General features: G+C 39.5%; 1 protein-coding gene across 3 annotated transcripts in view; it reads left to right on the forward strand.

The window, feature by feature from the left end:
• LOC118225576 (phenylalanine--tRNA ligase, mitochondrial-like) overlaps positions 1 to 21,267 on the forward strand; it is a 108,295-nt gene that overhangs the window by 40,767 nt on the left and 46,261 nt on the right. For all 3 annotated transcript variants that reach the window (XM_035414147.1, XM_035414146.1, XM_035414145.1), the window contains one exon: positions 19,502 to 19,662. In XM_035414147.1, coding sequence (XP_035270038.1) covers positions 19,502 to 19,662 — 161 coding nt within the window. The remainder of the gene's footprint in view (positions 1 to 19,501; positions 19,663 to 21,267) is intronic.

The following is a 21,267-nucleotide window of genomic DNA, read 5'->3' on the forward strand; positions in this document are numbered from 1 at the left end:
CCCTGTCAGGCGCTCATTTCTGACGGGCTGACCCGCAGTTCCAATAACCAAACCCCTGTCTCCGGTCCTCCCTGTCTGATTACCGTGTGCTGAGAGACGGAGAAAGGGAGCGACTAATCAGTGCTGCCCGCCCCTCCCTTGTTCAGTTAAGGCGAAGCATCTGCCCATCTTCACTCCTATTCAAAGCCCCACCCCCCCCCTGCCTTTGCGAACACCCTCCCCCCCCTTATATTCTGGCTATGCTCCCAATGGTCGGGTGGAAGCCATTACTGGTGGGGCAGGAGATGTAGACAGCCGGTCCACTGGCCCCCACCCCTGCCCCGCCTCATCTCCCATGGGCCTGTCGGGGGGAAGAACAAACATTTGTTTGTGCAGTGTTCCATTTCAGGACTCTTGCTTGAGCAAGAACATCTAAACACGTCCATATACACGCCAGAGTGGCATGGGTGGCCACACACACAGATACGGAGGAAGAGAAAAAGAAAGAAACACATTAAGGACCATGCTTTGACAATTACAGTTTTAATGCTTGCAAAGTAGCCAGAATAACCAGACACTTGTACTGTAGCTCATTGAATCAGAGGCAGGAAGAAGCAGTAATCATCAGCTGTTCTACAACTGCTCACTTTAGTGCTGTTCCAGAAGTTTGTTCCGTGTTGTCCAGGAAAGTGTGGTGCATGAATTTGTTCGATGTAGGTACTGTGTTGTACAACTCTCTGCTAATTCCTCTGGAGAACATCCTGTTTTGCACTGACCCAATTTTTACTCCCTTTTTCAGAATATAGAGGATGATTATGTCCTTCTCAAAACTAAAGAAAGTGGCGCTTTATTCTAGCCATTATCTGAGGGACAGTGATAATTCTGCTCTTCGGTTTCAATACAGTAAAAAATCCTTTGAGGCCTGAGAAATAATAATTAGCCCTGTATTCTGCAGTATTTTGTATTATAGTACATCCTGTATGTAATATACAGTGTAATAAAGACAGATAGCTCCCATGCTATTTTAGCCTTAGCTTAGTTTTTACAGTATTGAAAATAATAATGAAACGGTTTGAACAAAACCGATGTCTGAACTCCAGTGTAATAAGCTACATCTGTCACACCTTTCTCAAACTGTGGATCACCTGCTGTTAAAATGTCTACAAATATAAATCTATTTTGAAGAGTTTCTTTCCACAATCTAAAAAAAGTGTGTGGCTGTCCTTAGATTCCTCAGTGAAACTCTGATATTTTGGCATCTTATTTGTGTGCGCAGAACCCTTCCATATATGAGGAAGGGACATGGTTGCTTCTGTCTAATAATCTTTCTGGACACAATTCAGGCTCTTTTTTGTTCATTCACAAATTCGGAATAACCAGGTTTTGCGAGTTTTACCTTTTCACAACATTGAAAGTTTGGAAAACAAAGTAATGAAACATATTTAGTAAAACAAGAAGAGCAGAAACCTGTTTTAACTTAAGGCCAAGGCACATTGTGGTTACATTGAATGTAGGTCTGGATTTCTAGCATAAGAAAAATTCTGGTAAATAGTTCATTTTGGGATTGATCTTATGTGATTATACAAATGATTCATCACTTATTCTTCACTACAATACTATTTTTGTTGTCAGTTGTTATAGCCATAGTCACTCAAATCTTCTCTGGAGAACGTGCCTTGAATAGGCATTGGTTAGTGCTTTAGTAATGTTGCATATACACTTGCTTGTCTAGGAATGAGCCAGGTCTGGTTCTATTGTTTGTGTCGCTCAGGTGGATGCAGTTACATTCTCTTGCATTGTAAGTCACTCTGGATAAGACAAATTAATAAATTTATTTAATGTCTCACTGCCACTGAGAATCTTGTTTAAAAAAAGGTGATACTGCATGACTGCCATTCATACCGCATAGCTAGCAATCATCACATTTTTACAGATTTTACACTTCTGTTGTGAGGGAAAAGATTCATTCAAGATCTGTGCTGATTTGAAAATGTAATTATGAAATGTCTTCATAATACAGTGCACAGTGCACATATCCCAGTACAACTATACCTTAAGACTGAGATGTTTGCACCTACATGCACCAAGACCAAAGCAATTCATTTCTGTTCCCTCTTGGGGATATAAGTCTCTGGTCTTCTTCTCAAGAACCATCTATTCCACTATGCTGAAACCTTGCACTACAAGGGGCTTTCAAAATGAACGAAAAGTATTTTTTGAATTATTTTCCCTGCAACGTGTTTTTGTCATCCACAGCACGTGTATTATGTCAAAAAAAATTAAGATACTTAAACGTATGCTCTTCCAGATCTCAGGAGGATGTTCTGGGATTCAAGCAAAATAAAACAAAAATATTAGTGCAGTGAGGCTGAAATCCTGTGTCCTGTGGTGTGCAGTTTAATAGCTTTTCCCTGACAAGATATCTTACATTCCTAGACTAAATTAGAGCAGAATGCCCAGTTGGACTTTTTAAATTGGAGGAGAGCACTCAAAGTTATTCTTTGTTCAAATAATGAAAGGACTTTCCTGCATCCCTACCTGCTGTATAATACATTTCTCAGAACCTTAAGTGGGCAGGACTTTTTTTAATTTAAATTAATTTTTTTTCACGAAAATGTAATGGATGTCTGTCCTGAACATTTTATTTCAGTACTATATTATTACCAAATAAACAAATGAAGTGAATAGTTTAATGTTTGGTTTGCAGCTCTTTTTGAAGTTTCTGCATGAAAACAGTAATTAGAGCATGGTGTTTGAAAGACAAACTTTTTTTCAACTTTTTTGTTTTGTTTGTTAAAATCATGGCATAATAACGGTCCAAATGTTGGACTGAAATAATATATCCACAGCGGCAAATCATAAATTTTGTTTGGCGTATTAAATCCCACCATCAGTGAGTTGGTTTTAACTTTGAGGACAGAAAGATAAAAGGTCAGTTCTTTTTGATCCAGCAATCAATGAGCGACATATGAGTGGCATCACAAGTACTTCTAATTTCCAGGGAGTCAAACAGAGAATGCTTCTGTCACTGAATATAACAGGAATAGCGTTTTCATAAACTTTTTGGAGGTCATTTTCTTTCCCGGTTTCTCAGTCCAAAGCTATTATTTTCTCATTATGATTTCTGTAATTCTGCCTACGTGGCAGATGGGAAATGGAGGACTCACAGAACACCCTGTTACTTGCTGAGGTACATCCTTATGTACAGAAATCCATTCACCAAGCTGCGCAGGCATCGAAGATTCAAGAAATATTCAGTCTATTACCACACTTACAGTACAGTTCTTACGTTAGTTAGTTCATCACGAATATATATCATTTTAACATTACAGCTGACAGCGCTACAGCTCTGAATCCAAGGGCAGATGTGGATGGTTTATGGTTGATGGGGAGTATTTAGTAACTGTACATTTAAACTCTATTATCCATATGGTCAAATAGTAATGTTAATATAATACAATTTGATGCAAGGTGATAGTAACCTTGTGGATTGGATGTTTGTCCTCAATTCAGTTTCTCTCATGTTTGCCACTTCACATGCGAATGGCAAAGTGTGTAAACTGATGATACATTTGTTGTAATATTGATGTATAATCACATGCAGTATGCTTGGAATAACAAGCACATGTATTCATTTAAACAGATTTGTTTAATGCAATTTCTTACATTCCTGATTGCTTACCATTACTATTTTTTGTTGCTCAATTTTTGCTCTGTTAGGATTATATCTGTGTATGCTCTATAAAAGGGAGAATATTGTCTTTTATTGTTGTATCCTAGTATGGAAACCGTTCTGCAAAAACTTGTAAGAGTTTTCTGCCAAAAGTCATAAATAAATAATAGGTTTGATGCTGGTGCAGTTGTCAGATCTGTATCACATTAAAGCAGCAAATGGAAATTCTTGGTGTTTCCGTGCTTGCACTAATATCTCTCCGAATCTATCCCTCGGGTCAAGGATTTGTGCTTGAAAATTTGTGCAAGCAGTTTCTACATGTATATTCATCAAAAAACTGTTATGGATGATCCTTAAATCCGTCTTCAATTTCCATTTAGGTGAAGGGAAAATATGAGAGGCTATGGAAAACCGAGGAGTGCCTAGTTGGGCTTTTGTGCGTTCTGTTAAGGTCAGAGGTCAGTTGACCTTGACTGTTCTTCCTTTTGGCCGTGTGTATTAATGTACATCTGAACACGTGTCAGAAGAACCAGGTCTCCAACTGGGCCAGTGCCACTTCTTCACATGGAATATATGTATGTTAGTGTGGATGAGAGCCATGGGTGTGTTCACGTGTGTGCATACTGTATGTTCTGAGTGTATGTTGTGATGAAAACATGAAGTATGGCCAGTCGGCGCTGTGTTGTTTGTTCTTTTTACACAAATACACTAGAAATGTGAGCATAAGAATCATGAAGTAAAATACTCACTGTAAATACACATATTTACTGAATAGATTACTTACAAATGCATTTTTAGACATATTTCACAATACAATGTTAGTGTGGTTGCTTCAGCAACACTCTACCTATTCCCTGGCATTCTTATTATTCTTATGTTCTTTCTGCCTAAATGTCTGCAAGCTTCTCCTCCTACAGCATTTAAGCTAGACATGCCATACCAACTTCATAATATTCACCTTGACTCCGAGTAGATTGCTTGTATAAAGCTTTATTTTGAGTGGTCTGACATTTCTGTGCACAAATCAATTGCTGAGCTATTCTTCATTTAATTTGCGTGCTTTGTCTGGATGTTTAGACGTGGTAAAAAAAGGCACAATTTGGTGACATAGTGCCACTATTTGATAGATATATGAAATACAGACAGATCCATTTTTATCCTGTGTGTCTGCGGATGTGTGTACAAACAGTGGCTCTGTCTGTTGGCTTGGTTGTTGGGTTTTCATGACATGAACAGATGAGCGTTTACAGTTGAACCTCAGGGATACAAACCTCAGAGTGGCCAGGCAACAGAAAGTGCCATGAAACAGGAAGGAGCATATGCAAGTGTGCCACATCAATCCCATTATCATCCTTGTGCTTAAATGGGAGCATAAAAATTTTTAAAAGTCCATCTATGCATGCATTATCTATACCCGCTTATCCTGGGCAGGGTCGCAGGGGATGCTGGAGCCTATCCCAGCATGCATTGGACGAAGCAGGAATACAATACACCCTGGAGGGCGCCAATCTATCGCAGGGCACACACACCATTCACTCTTACACTCATACCTATGGACAATTCGGAGTCTCCAATTAGCCTACCTGCATGTCTTTGTACTGTGGGAGGAAACCAAAGTACCCAGAGGAAACCCACACGGACACTCCGCAGAGAAAGGCCCAGGCTTAAAACAAGGCTCTCTTCCCAATTAAAATAAACTTGAAACACTATCAGAATGAATCAGAGGGAATGTCTTAGCACTGCTGCTGAAGAATGCGAGGGCCTTGTATAAAGAGGGGAGAACAAAAACTGTAGAGCGGGTGAGACGTGTGGCAGTTGCGAGGGCAGCGGACTCTCAAGCCACATCCGAGTTCCCCTACGCAGTTTTGGGTTTGATCCTTCTGCCATGGCACCTTCTGAGCTTTGACTCTTTGCTGTTTCCCTCTCTGCTTTCTCCCTTCTGAATAAAACAAAAATATACAAACGGAGGGAAGACTCTGCTCTTCTTTGAAAAAAACCTGGAGAATGAAAACATTTGGCGAAGGAGCTTAATTAATTTCACAGTTTCAAAAGACCTCCATTCCCAGTGCATTCATATCTTGGAGGTTCAGCTATCATTATTGTTCTCTCACTTGTGGGAAATACACTGACACTGTGCAGACAAATGCAAATCTAAGTCTTGTGTTGTAAACAAATATTTGTTTTCAATAAACTATGGGCTCAGAATGCGTCTGTTGCAGGCTGCATTTGGCTTGGACTTGGATATCCCTGTTGAATGGTATTCTCGGATTTGGGAATGGGCAGAAACCAGGTTGTGATATGCCAGTATATGTGTTGTCAAAGTATCTTTGGATGAGTAGGTGAGGGTGTTAACAGCGCAGTGCTCTATCAATTCTAGTTTTTTTTTCCGGGACTGAATTCCCTTTTCCTGGCAAGAGCATCCAGAGACTGTCTGAAATAGAGTATCTTACTCTAATTAGATGAACACACAAGTGCAAACTAATGAAGAGTGAATGAAGTTCGAGACCGCAAACATAAGCATCACATTATCAACTTGACTTTTCCTCAGTCGTGCTGGCTCGACCTGTAGCGGAGCGTTCTTTCGCTAAAGCTGTCTTAATCAGAGTGAGAAAGCTGCAGGGACCAGGGAATTAACCTACTGCTCTATTAATCCCCTCCTTTAGGGGGATTTTGGTTGCACTTGCATAGTAATATGTTGTCCCAGCTCACCTGAAATTATCAGGGGCTCGTCTCGCAGATCTCTCCGAACCGCAGATGGAGGTATTTTGAAAATAAACAGAATAGGTACCACTTGGGGCCTGAAAGCACTTTGTGGTGGAGCTGCTCACTCAATTAGTCAGTCAGACAGAAATTGAGGGACACTGCTGTTTCGGGGGCTGCTTAACAGCAGCCTTAAAGAGAAGAATGGGGTTCAGGGACTGTTCAGTGAACAGGAATTCATAGCTAATTTGACAGTAAGTGCCAGTTGCACACGCTACTTTTTTATAACAGCCCCTTTCTGGAGCTAGTTTTATTCTTTATAAGGCATGTTACCCAGATGAATCAGAATTTGGAACGGCACAAAAATGTATGAAAGACCCATTCACTGAATTCAGCAGTTAATTACTCCTGTAGCTCCCTTAACCTCTGCTGTACATCAACTGCATTGAATCTATGTGACAAAAATGTAGGCAGAAATGAATACTGTGTATTTTTGGGTTTTTTTAGCGGAACCCATTCTGTTTCCTGTGCGCCCTCCCCCCGGGGACTAGCTAAAGAGGAAGGCGTCCCTGGCCGAGTGCAGCCCTTCCCTTACAAATGCACGGTAATGAAGGCTGGGACAGAGGCTGACTGCATTATGTCAGATTAGATTATCCTTCAAAGATACAAGCGTCTGTGGAGACATGTTCTCTCTGCTGCAGTGCATTCTGGGTGAGCATTAATGGCCATTTGTTACACAGAGGTCATATGTGCTTCCCCTGGACTGGTACACCTTCCTCTTCTTCTAGGTGTACAATTGATGGTTTTATGTACTCTAGATATCTTCATTTTGCTTCAAATGATATGCTCAGACTTTATTGGCATTTTTGGCAGCTGGTCACATCTTGCTGCAAATCAAGCATATGCTTGAATAAATAATTCATTAAGATGTATGGCTGTAATGTAATAAACAATTGAGAGGGACCGACGGGGACTGGCAATCGCCTAGGTGCCAACATTTGCATAATAGAAAACAAGAGCAGTTTTATCTCATAATATATGCAGCTGCTCCCCAGTTTGGTAATGTTCAGGTAATTAATTCTCAATGATTAAAAAAAAAAAACTGGGAAATGAGTTTTAAAAAATTTTGTCTCTTTGGATGAATTTGTATTCAAAACCTAGCAGTCTCGGTAGCCAGAGAGGCATATGGGGTTCTTCAGTTAATTCAACATAGCTAAGCCTTTTTAAGCTTCTCAGGTCTGAGTTATGTTTGAAAGGGTCCCTGCATGCGCCATTATATTAAAGCATTCTGGCATGTGGTAGTAACATAGTCAGGGCCACGTGTGTAATTGTTCAACTGGAAAAGCATACCAATTTTCCAATTAAACCCATACATTACAGAATGAAAGCCTGCATTAATAATGTCTCAAAGAATAATTTTCTCTCAAGTAAGACTTGGACTTGGAAAATGTGAATTAGTAGCTTTTTTTCCCCCCTTTCGGTTAATCTAAGATGTGTTTAATATTGGTTCTAAAGTGTGAATGAAGTTTGAAGAAAGGAGATAACCTTTTGAAGGAATTGGCTGTGAAAATGAAAGCAAAGCTTGTGGACTGAAAGTCTGTTGAACCAAGCAGCTACAGCCATGGTTTTCTGGGGTCTTTGGAGAGGAAGGGCCATGGTACTAGATCCCAAATGCAATAACAAAACTTGATATTGCAGACATCAGATCAGTCTTCATAAGATATTCTTTAAGCTAGGGTGATTCTCTTTGACCATTTGTCATCTTCTCCATTGCATTATTTTACAGTTGTCTGTCAGTTGTCTGCATGATGTTTTTTTAACACAAAAATTGGTTTTAATTCATTTTAATTCTCAATGCACAAATAAAGTAAAAGATTGGTTTTTCTTATACTTTGAACAAACTCTGATTCTGTTCACTGACTGGTTATTACATGATGTAGAAACTTCCCAGTGTTTAAAAATTTGTTTTTTTTTTTACAAGAGATTCATTTTAGTTTGACGCACAAATAATTGTGTAGGGATAATGATGACAAAAAACGCAACATTTAGGGACAGACACGATTGGCTGAATAATCAGCCTACTATCATTATTAATAGAACTGGACCATGGCAAATGAATGTTTTTTTTTATTTTTATTAAAGTAACATGGTTAATGGAGTCAGCCTAAATATTTGTCTCTGTACAGTAAAATACCGTGCTTAAGTTGCAGCAGAAAACGTATTGTAGCTGGCAGGTTCAATGTCAATGTTTTTTTTCTCAAGGCATAATTATTGAAAGACTGCCTATCACACAGTAAAATGTCCAGTGTTAATTCAATTCTAACAAAATACATTTGAATCCAATAGGGTCCATATGTACTCTTTAAGAGTTTATAGAACACTTAACATTTTACTGTGCAGGACTAATCTTTCCTGTCTCATTAACCTAAAGACGGATACCCTTGTATGGAAGATCCTCTCTCTTGCACGTCCAACATAGTAGTGGTGTTTTATTCTTGCTAATGACAGTTGCCATGGTCATTGGCAGGTTAACATTACATGGCTCTTAAATAGACTGCAGCATTTATTCCAGGTTTCAGGTCATCTTAAAAAATACATGCTTATTCCGAGTGCTAATTTGTGATCATCTTTGTGAATGAGATATGGCCTGCACTGAGTTTTGTTTGCATAAAAATTGTCAGTTTGTCATTTTGGTGCTGTAAATAATTTGGATAACAGTATTTAAATATGCAAATATATGGAGCACTGTGTCACTGTTTTCCTGATAGTACATTTGTGTGCACTTTCTACGCACTGTGGGTGCTTGGTGACTCATTTTCTGATATGCATAGTGGTTTAACTAGTGCAAAAGCATGGCAGTTCTTTCGTGGATTTCCCTTGAGTTGTGCATTTAAATGACATTATAAGGGTAACTACATGGATCAAAGTAGCCACGAAATGTGTGTAAGTGTGGTGCAAAGCTGATATGACTCAGCCACTACATTAGTGCCATGGGGAGTTGGGATAACTGTTCTATAAGTAACAATGCAGTTATGACCAAATGTAACGGTATTATGGTTATTATGGTTAGATAAAAGTAATATAAAACCAATTAGTAATAAATGGATTGTAAAATATCCAACATTAAGATCTGAGTGTAGACTTAACTGGATTTCATACTTGCTGTTTTTATTTATTAATTTCTTTTTTAGTTTGTTCAACATAAAAGCCATTGAAAGGCAGTGGAAAGGTCATGGGATTTGAGCTCAAGTTAAATAAAAAGAGAGTACCCGCACAGTGCTATTATGCCGCTAAATTATTCATTATATGCAATCCTCAAGCAGCGGCTACGTCCTGACCATTCAGTCTTTGTGAGAAGAGCCCAATGTCTAATGACTTTGAGTCTGGATGAGTTCTGATAATGAAAAAGGAACCAATGAGTCCTCAGAGCTGAGTGTCTCTCCCAGTCCAAGGCCAATGTTTAGAGTGTTTGCTACGGAAAACAATCTTTGTTGTTCCAGCAGCGCCACCAAATTAGTAAAGGGGCCCCCAGGGCAAAAAGGCTCTTCTACAGTAGCAATGAGTTTATAAATCATGATTAAGGTCTTTGCTAAAACTTTGCTGCAGGCTGGGATTTAATCAAATTCAGCTCCTCTTGCTTCATTATTTGTAATTTGTGATTATTAATTTTTTTATGTACTTTGGTCCTTAATGTGGGAGAAGGATTTGCTATTTTTGTCCACCCTGTGTTTCAGTTCATAATTCAGAAATTAGAAATGAGTGTCCCTGCAATAAACAGAATAAACAGAGATGATGAACTGATGATGAGATAGCCAAGAATTAATTACAGAAGATGAAATGCATGCAAATCGAATGCAAATGGACTGAATGGCGTAGAGGGACAGAAATTTGTTTCAAATGATATTTTACAAATACAGATTTTTAATTAATACGCCTAATTAGTTTAATTTAATTGGCAATCTGGCAATTACGTAGCCGCCACACCCACCCCAAGTGTGAATATAAGTCCAAAATAAACACACTGCCGTAAATCTAAAGGCAGTGTCACTGTTTTCTACAGAAGTATCTGATAGAAAACGGAGGGAGGATCAATATGTGACAGGGTAGGACAGTCTGCTATTGAGTAGGAATAGGAATAGATGAGAATGTGGTGATTTGACAATAAACATTGCTCAAGTCTAGAGCCCCTCACAGCTTCACAGTGTCAGTTGCTGAAGTTTTGTATATTGTGGTAAATTGCTGACGTGCCTGCAATGAGGTGTTTTTTTTTTTTTTGTTTAGTGAAGTTGAAATCTAGTTAAAAATGTCAAGAAAATAAAATATGATTATATAGCTGTGTAGGAGAAAGTATCAGACAAACTGAAAGGGCAACCATTACCCCGTTCATCAAACTATCAATATTACTGCTTGCTGAGGAATCATTCTCTTTTATTACACATTTCCACCTTTTTACACTTTTTAGAAGTTCAGGATCTATTTGTGTGCAAGCCAAGACGGATCAGAAGTTGACTTCCTCCTGACTACGGGTGAAGTAGCTTTTGAAAGTTTCTCGACTCTGTTAAGGCTTGTCGCCTTGGGACAGAAGCCGAGGTCGATGTCCGAGAATGAGCTCCCAACCAATAAAGACGGGCCGCGGAACCTTCCGCAAGCGGGAAGGTCAAAATCCTTAAAAGGGCGCGTACATCGCCCTGTTTCTCTCGCTCGTTAAAATCGGGAGGCGTAGCGTAGCGTCTCTCCGTGCCTCAGTGAGGAGGCTCCCGCATCCGATTGTGACCTCTGCGTTTGTGCGCATCGCAACAGCACGGGGAGAGTGGGGTTACTCACAGCGCGCTGAGGCCCCTCCCCCCCGCCAGCCGAGCGCCCGGAGACGTGAGGAGCGGACACGCGCTCAGTCATCTCTGCGCTGATGCGTCAAATTAATTGCGATGTAATGGCCTGCCGTGTAATATATCCGTCTGAGGTCGCTGTACTGTGGGACGCTGGGTAGATTGCAGAGAGGAATTTAGTGGGGGTTTTCAAATAATTATCTTTGCCATTATTCTATTACAGAGCTTATTACTAAAATTATGCAGCCACTAATTGGACTGGTTGTAGCTGAGAGGTTCACGTGGAATCAAGCTGACAATTATACAGCACATATTTCTGCAGAAGAGGTACTGCAGAGTGTAAGATAGAGGCATGGTAATCAGAATTCACTCTGTTGCATAACTGCTTTACCACAGTTGCAGAATATTATAATACTCATATTATGAGAAAACATTTTTCCAGTTCCAGTTATTAGTAAGTTCCATTTGTAATCTTTAGTTCAATATTCATTCATTTTGCCTGTCATCGTTGAATTCACAATAACTAAAACTGATTTTGAGTAATGAATCATCTGATAAATTAAGATGCTATAAGACTGCATTGTATTAAACTCGCTTCATGGTGTGCTGAACTTAAAACATGTTTGTTGGCATCTATGTTTCCAAATTGATGATTTATTAAAATATTTGTCATTTTGTTACCTTTTTCAGTGGTAATGGTAAACTGGTCTGCTCCTTGTTTTTCATACCTTGTAGATTGACCGGCAGAGGTCAAGAGTTTCAGATTGTGCTTTTTGCATGTGGTAAGATCATATTTCCATATACATCCATTCTCAGGGTCCCCACAACTTGAGCAGTATTTTCCCATATGAAGGGGAGTTCCTTCTTTTGTACATGGTAACAGTAAGCTAGTTATACATTAAGTTCAGACACCACAATATATTCACATTTTGTGTGCAAAGGCTAGTTATGCACAGAAGTCAGATTCACTTCCCCAGCTGTTCTGAGGCGGATCCTCATTAAATTGATAAAGTGTGTTTCATTTTTACAGTAATAGCAATTGTGATTGCGTTCTGCAGGAGTTGATTTGGTTCAGTCTGCCACTGCTTGTTTCTGCATAATTGTAATCATGCACAAATGGCATAAGGAACAAGTGCACAAGGTTCATTACTATTCATTTGCAATCTGCTAGAACACTATTCTTCAAAATGAGAAATGTGTATGACAGTTGGTTCAGAGCAGAGCCACTGGTTTGTTTTCCAAACTAAATTTGTCCCTCTCAATTGATTTCACTGCCTTCTCATTTCCCAATTTCTTTGTGTTGCAATTGCATACCACTTCAAGCTTTTCTGTCCTTGTGCATTACATTACAGGAATTTAGCAGACACTCTTATCCACTCTTATCCTCTTTAGGATACCAGTCCAACTCCTTACCCATTACACGCTGCATTACCATTAGATTCACCTCTGCAATCATTCCTTCTCCACCATTTGAAAAGGATACGTTATAAAAGTAAGTTCTTAATAACACATTTACTCCCAATCCTTCAAATTCAACATGCTTCTGAGCACTGGCTGTCTTTTAAACACATGAGTACAGATTGAATTTTGAAGAACAGATGCTGCACGGTCCATCTACCTCTGTCCAATCAGATGTGCAACAAAATGCGAAGTCTCACCCTTATGCTACAGCAGCTGCTCATTGCAGTTAATAATATTGCACCAGATAGAATGCGGGGGCCAGTTTTAATAAAGCAATGCTCTTATTTATTCACATAAACGTAACTGTGGCAGCATGCTTAAAGATTACTGAAATCAAATATTGCCTGCAGGCAGGGCAATGTTTAAACTGCGGATGAATAAGGAAACCTGTCATTATAAAATGACTATGCAAAACTGCCAACTATACATTTTAAAGCTAGAAATGTTTCACTGATCAAGTTATAAAGATGGACTGTGTGTGTGTGTGTGTGTGTGTGTGTGTCTATATGCTTTCATAAGTATAGAGGCTATAATTGCTGTCTGGGGCAAGGTCCTTCTTATGGAATGTTTTATATCTTAGGGGGATTTGGCTACGAAGGGCATGGCATGGTGGCTAAAACCAAATTGATTCAACCGCAGTCAGACTAGCTGTTCTGATGGGATTCCATCCTATTCCTGAAACGATATCGCAAGTCCCCTGAACAGTGAAATATGACTTGCTGCAGGCCTCAGTCCAATTTAGAACGTAAAACGATATTTTATCTTGTATGCACAATCGTACACTGGTGTTGTTTGCCAGCTTGGTCCCTACAAACCGGCTTTCCCATTGCCCTGTCTCTCAAAGTTTTACTCGCTGTGGGTTTGATATTTATATTTAAACAATAAACGTGTCTGTGGCTGAGCTTCTCTCAATTCCTGCTTCTAGACCTCTATTGATCTAGTGCTATGAGGTCTGTGAAGACAACAAACATAAATGATTCAGAGAAAAGAAATGCCTCAGGAAAGAAATTTCAAGAAAATTAAATTATGCTTATACAGACTTCACCGGCTGGTTTTGAAAACAGGAATATAAAAATAGTCCTACATATATATTTGATCACCGTGACTCCCCTGGTCACCGGAAATAAAAGTAATGTCTTTCACTTTCTCTTTCCTCTGGCTCTGTAGAGTTTACTTACATTTTTGTAAATAACAGAAAAGTAAATAGAATTTTTTCTTTTTTTTTTGTAAATTCAAAATGATATCTTCTTTCCCTGTTGCCTATTCATGATTTGTGTTGCATATGGAGCTGTATCATATAAGTTGGAATCAATATTTTCGCACAATCAATATCAGTCAATCAATATTAATGATGCTTAGCTTCCGATATGTATTTCCTGAAATTTCTGAGCCATCTGCAGTAGCAGTGTCAGTAATAATTGCCGGTGTTTGTAGTCTCCTGGCCATTAAAAATATATGTGCCCATGTGAGGGGTCTGTTTGTGTTTGTTTTTACATTGCTCATTGAAGTTGGCTGGTGTCTGATCTCCAAATGTCATTATCATTTATTAATAATACATTCAGAATTGATGTGTACTTATGCAGCCTACCTCCAGACAAAACCTTCTGATTACTGTCATCCCTATGAAATACAATATTGATTTTTGAAATGGAGTACAGAATATTTGTGGCTCTAATAAAGAGAACGTATGTGCATTTGGTGTCCGACTTGAGGGTTGTTCCCTTTTCCAACACTTTCTAGTGTTAATGTAAGGTGCAGTTTATTCATTTATTATTTTGACAAACTGAGAAATGCATTCTGGGAGGCTCAGAGCTGTGATGCTGGAGCAAAGCAAATATCGTGCCAGCCGTGGAAAGAATATTCTCTTAGGAGGACAGTGAAGTATCTTGTCTACGTATTTAATGATCTTTCTGTGAATGCTGAAATGGCAAGAAAATGCTGCGATCAGAAGATTGTAATTGGGCCTTCCTTTTCTCATATGCCTCTGCACCATAGTATAAAATAAATATGAACAGAGGACTGATGTGAATATACATACATGCAGTGTTAAGCGTTTGGTAGCAATCTGGACCTCGCAAATGAATTGCTCGTTAATGATTTTCAATGTGACTTGTGAGGAAATTGATTTAAAAATCTGGAGTGTGTGTTTATGAGTGCGGATGTGTCTGCGTGCCGGCTTGCGTATGTGCGCGTGAGCATCACGTGACTCTGTGAGAAGGACACCACTCCCACACTGCGGAGCTTTGACACGGGCCATGCGTCAGTTTTGTCTTCTCTCGCCCAAGCCTTCCCCCGCTGCGATTGGTCATGCGTTGCATTAGAGGTGATTACAAGTGCGTTGTTGAAAGTGTGTTGTCCTCTGTTCAAAAGCAGATCTCGCCCTTTCAATGCGCACCACGCAGTGAGTCGCAGCCTCTGCTGCCTCGGTTTTAAAAAAAGACACTGCAGTGGCAGGAAGTGTGACTCGGGCTTTCTTCACAGACAGGGTGGCGAGAGAGTGTAAGAGAAATAAATTGAGAGTGGGAGTGAGAGAGAGGGTGTGGGGGAAGGGGTGGAAATGAACAGAAACGAAGGAGAGAGGAAAGTAAAGGGGAGGGGAGTGTGAGAAAATGATAGAGTGTATTAATAGTAATGGAATCCAGCTGGGAAACTGAGGGTTGCCAGGGCCTGCCAAGCGCTGCGAAAGCTGCTGATGTCATCGCAAGGTGAATACCATCGGAAGGAGGATCCGCTGCCTCACACCCCTGCCCTCTGTGTCTGTAGTCATTGGCTGGGAGGAGAGGATGACATCACAAAGGTGGATTGGGGACCCTTTATGATGAACTCATGCTCCAGCTGAGGTCACCAGTGCAAGCTGTGTTTTGCGCATCATTTTGGCTAACAGCATTGGCACTATGTTTCCCTGGCTCTGTGAATGACTGAATCAATTTATTATATGACTCTTCATTGTAAACTGGTTGGCATTAAAAGATTAATCATAATTCAATACAATAGAGATAAAAGAGAAATAAATCATAAAACATAGTGAAATATAGTTTTTAGAAAGTTAAAAAGAAAGAAAGAAAAAGAATCCATGACATCCATAAAATCCAGTAATTTATTAAAAGTCATCTTAAACAAATATGATTTCACCTGCTTCTAAAGATGTGAAGTGATCATTCAAATCTCTGGTAGGCGGTTCCATAGCTTTAGGCCATAAACACGAAAGGCTGCCACTCTACTGCTGAGATGTTGAGCAGGTCATTGCTACATAATCTTAGAGCTCTACTGGGAACCTATTTGGATGAACAGCAGGAATATATTTTTTGGGTTAAACTATTTAGTGCTTTAAAATATGTGAAACAACCTTAAAATCAATTTGAAGAGACAATGTAGTGTCGTAAGGGTAGGGGAGATGGGAGCTCTTGTTTGTGTCCTGATTAATATTATGGTAGCCACATTCTGAACAAGCTGCAGTGTACTGTATCTACAGCCTTTGTTGAAAGGCCAGTGAGAAGAGCTTTGCAGTAATCAGCTCAGAATCTGGTGGTGACAGAAAAGGTACTGTATAACTGACATTATTCCTCGAATGAAAAGGGGCTGTTTTAGTTACCATAGCAGGTGTGGTGTAGATACTGTGGGCCAGATGTACTAAGCCTTTTGTGACTAGTTCAGGCAGCGGATATGACACATTCTGCCCCAGAAACATGCGTGTTATGCATTAAACAGGCGCACGGGATTGGAAGCATAATATGCATGTCATCTATGCGAGTCATTGCAAACTGTGCTTCTCTTCTTAAATGCATGAGGATCACACAAATAATGAGCAGAGATGTAAGTGTGGCTGAGTATGTATTCCGTTGAATTGATTAAAGTTCATTTAACAAGGGTTGACTTTTTCATGAAATTCCCCAGCCTCTCAAGAGCAGGCATAAATCAAGGTGCAAGCAAGACTGAGACATAGCTATAGGCATCGAAGATACACTGGCAGAATCTTTGCAACAAGACTCACACCATTTCAACTCCCTGAGCAAGAAATCATCAATGGTACAGATCATTGATGTTATTTATTAATGAGCAGTTGCAACTAGTAAATAAAATAAATAAATGCATCGATAGGCTGTCCATCACAGACAGCATGCTTTTTGCCTTTAACAGAAGATTGTTCGAAACAGAGCATACAGAGAATTCCAAAATTGTATTACTAAAATAATAAAAGACAGGGTTATTGTGTGTTAGTTTTTATTTCTTTGAAGTTAGATTTGGTACATGCTGTAGCCTACATTGCCAGGCTTGAGTCTTTGATGTAGCGCCTGTTGTCACTTGTTACCATAGCTCCAGGAGGTGTGCTCAGCATCAACACTGTTGACAAGAGCCGTCAAACATTTCATTGCTACAGCTGACTCCAGGCTGCATTATATTTACCATCCAAAACTGCCGAAACATCGTAGAAAGCACTATAAACAGGGAAATTCATGGAACTGTCAAAAAAAGAGACAAAAATCATGGAATCTGTGACACCTGCAGCTTCTGTGACAAACACCCAGCCATATAAATAGTCTAGGAGAAATGAAAGATAACCTAGAACCTCCAATACAATGTTCCCATTCTATCCTGGCAATAGTCAATTTGCTGATTGTGTAATTAGTTGTACTCTTATTAAATAAGCCTTAAAATTGCAGACTGTGAGCACACCAATGTACCCTCATCAGGCTGCAATCTGTAAGTTTATTGTATGTAAATCTATTCCTGTGAGTCTAAAATTATCCCTTGGTTAGTCTTTTTATGTCTTCTACATTTAGTCTACAAAAATTACTGGTTAGCATTGTAGATACTTTTCATTGCGCTAATTTATAATTTCTTTGTACATCCAACAAAACACTTCTTTTTTAAATTATGGCAAAGTTTTGTTCAGTACATACAGTATTACACAACCATCCTTTTAGCCCATGATCAATAGAATGACAGATTCAGTGAGATAAAGAGGACATTCATTCTCTTGCAAGAGGAAGACAACGGTTGATTTCCACATTAAGATGATTTCCCATTCTCTGCTTTTTTTATAATTATGTCTAAGCCACCTTGTTGGTGAAACATGGTGAACCCTTTTTGTCAGGTAAAAATAAATGAAAGAATTGGAGTTACTGTGGTCCTTCCCCTTCACTGGGCTGCATTAACCACAGGCTACTGCAGTGTGACATGTATGGATTGTTAAATTAGTGAAATAATGCATATAAAAACTAATTATTAACTGTTACTGGTGTTTATTTGCTTGGTCTTCCAACAGATCAAATTTATTTCAAATTAAATGAAAAATGTCAACTATGAGTCTCAGAATTGCATCAAGGTCATCATAATCACCCAAATGAGTATATTTTGGTAACATATTTTACACTTTGTCATATTTTTTCCAAGGTAGTGAATGCTTTGAGCTTGACTGATCTTCCGATGTGAAGGCAGGAAGAAAGTTTTGGCTTATTCGTGTATTTTGCTTAGTCCGCCCAAGAGCTGTTCTGTGTGCTTTTGACCCTGTGTTCTCCTCTCATTATCATATAAAGCAGATTTCTTCCACATTCAAAGTGTGCGCTCTCAGAAGCCTGCCTGCATCACTTCCATTCAGCCTCAGGTCATGGTGTTAAAAACAAATCATAATCATAATCATTATGCAGATAATGATGACTCTGCAAAGTTTCAGACCTCCTGCTTTACTGTTTTTTTTTTTCCAATTTCCTCTTGCTGTCACTTTATATCCACTTTCATATTATGCAGGTGCAGGAATTTGGTCCTCACAGAATACGAATTATCATTTCAGTGGATTTTTGAGCCCTCACTGATGGTCACTGTACAACAAAGTGGCCAATGGTATGAATCTTCTATTCATGTATAAGAGGCTTCCTTTTTATATTTTTAAATTTAAGCATTTATAGATATCCACTTTCCAGTGGCATTATGCTTTCTTTGTTATGGCAGAGAGAAATGCCTGAATGATATGCTTGACAAAACTTTTCAGCAAGTACCTTTCATAGTTGTGGATTCAGTGTGATAAGTATGTTTTGTACTTGAGGTAATCTGTATTCTGTGAGGAAAGAGTCCTATACAGGCTTGAAGAGTCTGTGTACGATAACTGGAACGTCAGATTCTCCACAATACCGTGGTCCTTGCACTTGTTTCCTGTCTTACAAATCACCCCCTGACCGGGCTGCCCCCCCCCCCCCCCTCAGTTTTTGTGAAAATGTTCATGTAGCTGCATGTAGCTGTCAGTAGAAAACATATTCGAGTGCTGACACTGCATGTGGCTCCCTGTGCTACATACATCTCAGGACAGCCGCCCCTCAAGAATTTCAATGAAAAACGAGCCCCAGCGGAAATGGGTTGCTCTGAAGTGCACAGCTTCTGAAGTGCACTCCTACATTTGTGAGAAAACAGAACTTGTTGGGTGTGTTTGTGCACATGGTATTATTCCATCTGAAGATTACAATGTGTTGGGTGCTCCTGATTTGAATATTCCAACTAGGGCCCTGATTTCCTAAGATGTGAATAACTTTTTAGCGCATTTAACACAACCGATAATGATGAAAACGAACACCATGACAGATCACTGGTCATGTTATTGGTTTTGCTTGTGCTAAAAGGTTTTGCACATGCTAAATGTCTTAGTAAATCAGGCCCTAGGTGTGTTCTACTCAAGCCTAATGCCAAATAAGTTGAGCTTGCACAGTACTCTATCTGCATTTAATATTTTTCCAGTTTAAATATTTGGGATTTTTGTTTAAATTCATTTCAAAAACATCTTCAGTCTTGTGGCTTTAGATTATGACTATGCTCATGAACAGCTAGTGTAACCTCTCCTGGTGTTCTTACCAGTGTGCACTGTGCTTTGCAGCTGGGGCAGAGAACAAGATGGGCTGGGCATTTGGGCTGGGCCTGGAGAGGCTGGCCATGGTTCTGTATGGGATCCCAGATATCCGGTTGTTCTGGAGCGAGGACGAGCGCTTCCTGAAGCAGTTCTGCCTGCCCCACATCGATGACACCGTCACCTTCCAGGTACCCACACTCTCCGTGCTTGACACTGCAGATTCTCCAGACTAACCAGATGGTCAGCTATGTTTTTAACATTGAAAGTTCTGTCTCTTTACCATTGACATTGCAGGTTGATACGTTGTATGAATATTCACAAGGGGTGTGACAAGGACAGCTCCACTGTAATGGATGTTCTGTCCTTGGACACACCTCTTCATGAATATTCAAAGTGTGTAAGTGTAACATAGCAACAAAAAGCCCTGTTAGCAGCCTAGGATGGAAGAAGAGAAGATGCTGCGTATCTGGTTGCTTTTGGCAGGGGTTTTTAAACTGGGGCCCCACAGGGTGATAGCTTTTTGTTCTGACGATAATTGCAAAATCTGAATTGTAAGAAGCTATTAATTGTTTTTAATTAGATGTTTTTCATGTCAATTAAGATCTATCCTCTTAATATTACGTCAGAAATACTATACTGTACTTGTGCAAGCAGTACAAAGTAAATGTTTCATACTTGCAACCAGGATTAGTTGATGTGTCAGATCAAGGAATACTTTCATTTTCTGTAATGTGCTGCACGACAAACGATTCCTTTGCAGAGCGATTGCATTTTTTATTTGATTAAATGAAAGACTGACAGATGAAATCAGTGGGATCCAAAATGCTGATCATGTGGGCATCTGCTTTCCAACACTAAACTAAAAATGTGTAAAATGAATAGTCCAAAAATTAAGCAAATTACTGTGAATTGAGCCTGCACTGTGCTGGAATCAAAGAAAAATATGTAAGAACTTAAACTCATATCTATGCCAACCTTTGATTTGATCCTAAAAATGGCTCTAACTAAGCCAACATACTGTATATGATAGCTTTGTTTTAGGGAATATATGGAGACAATGAAGTCAGTGAGCCCTACTCTTCCTACTGTTAGTGAAACTGTATACAAGGAAGTGTATGGCCAGGGTACAGTAAAACAAAGTGTATAGAGCATGGTGCTTGCACAGGATGCAATCTAATATCAAGGTTATCCTCTCATGAATTTTTGACTTAGATCCAAAATATAAACTTTTTTATGCTTTTCTACTGTTTCTACCCTATGTGGAATGCTTAGTCATGCTCACACTGCAGTGCGTATGGTGTGCAGGCCAGTCAAGTTCTTCCACACCGATCTCGACAAAACCATTTCTATATGAACCACCCCCTCCCCGCCCAAGGGCTTTCTCATGCTGAAACAAGAAAGGGCCTTCCCCAAACTGTTGAGCCAAAGTTGGAAGCCCAGAATCGTCTCAAATGGCATTGCATTAAGATTTGCCTTCACTGGAACTAAGGGGCCTAGCCCAAACCATGAAAAACAGCCCCAGACCAAGGGGTGCCCAGATACTTTTGGTCATATAATGCATGTCCAGATTTTTTCAGCTGTTTAACACATGACCCATTTTGACTACCCAAATGATTAATCAATTAATTTATTAATTACTGGTTATTTTAATTAATAAGCAATGAACTGCTCTTGCCACTGTAAGAGTGTTCTTACCGCTGTAGGACTGTGTCTGAAATGTATTGGTGCAGTGGCGCATGGCGGAGGATTACCCTGCCTTGTATTCGCTCCTGTCAATGTGCCGATTAGACATG

Source organism: Anguilla anguilla, chromosome 4 (assembly GCF_013347855.1).
Source record: "Anguilla anguilla isolate fAngAng1 chromosome 4, fAngAng1.pri, whole genome shotgun sequence".
In the NCBI taxonomy this organism is placed as follows: Eukaryota; Metazoa; Chordata; class Actinopteri; order Anguilliformes; family Anguillidae; genus Anguilla; species Anguilla anguilla.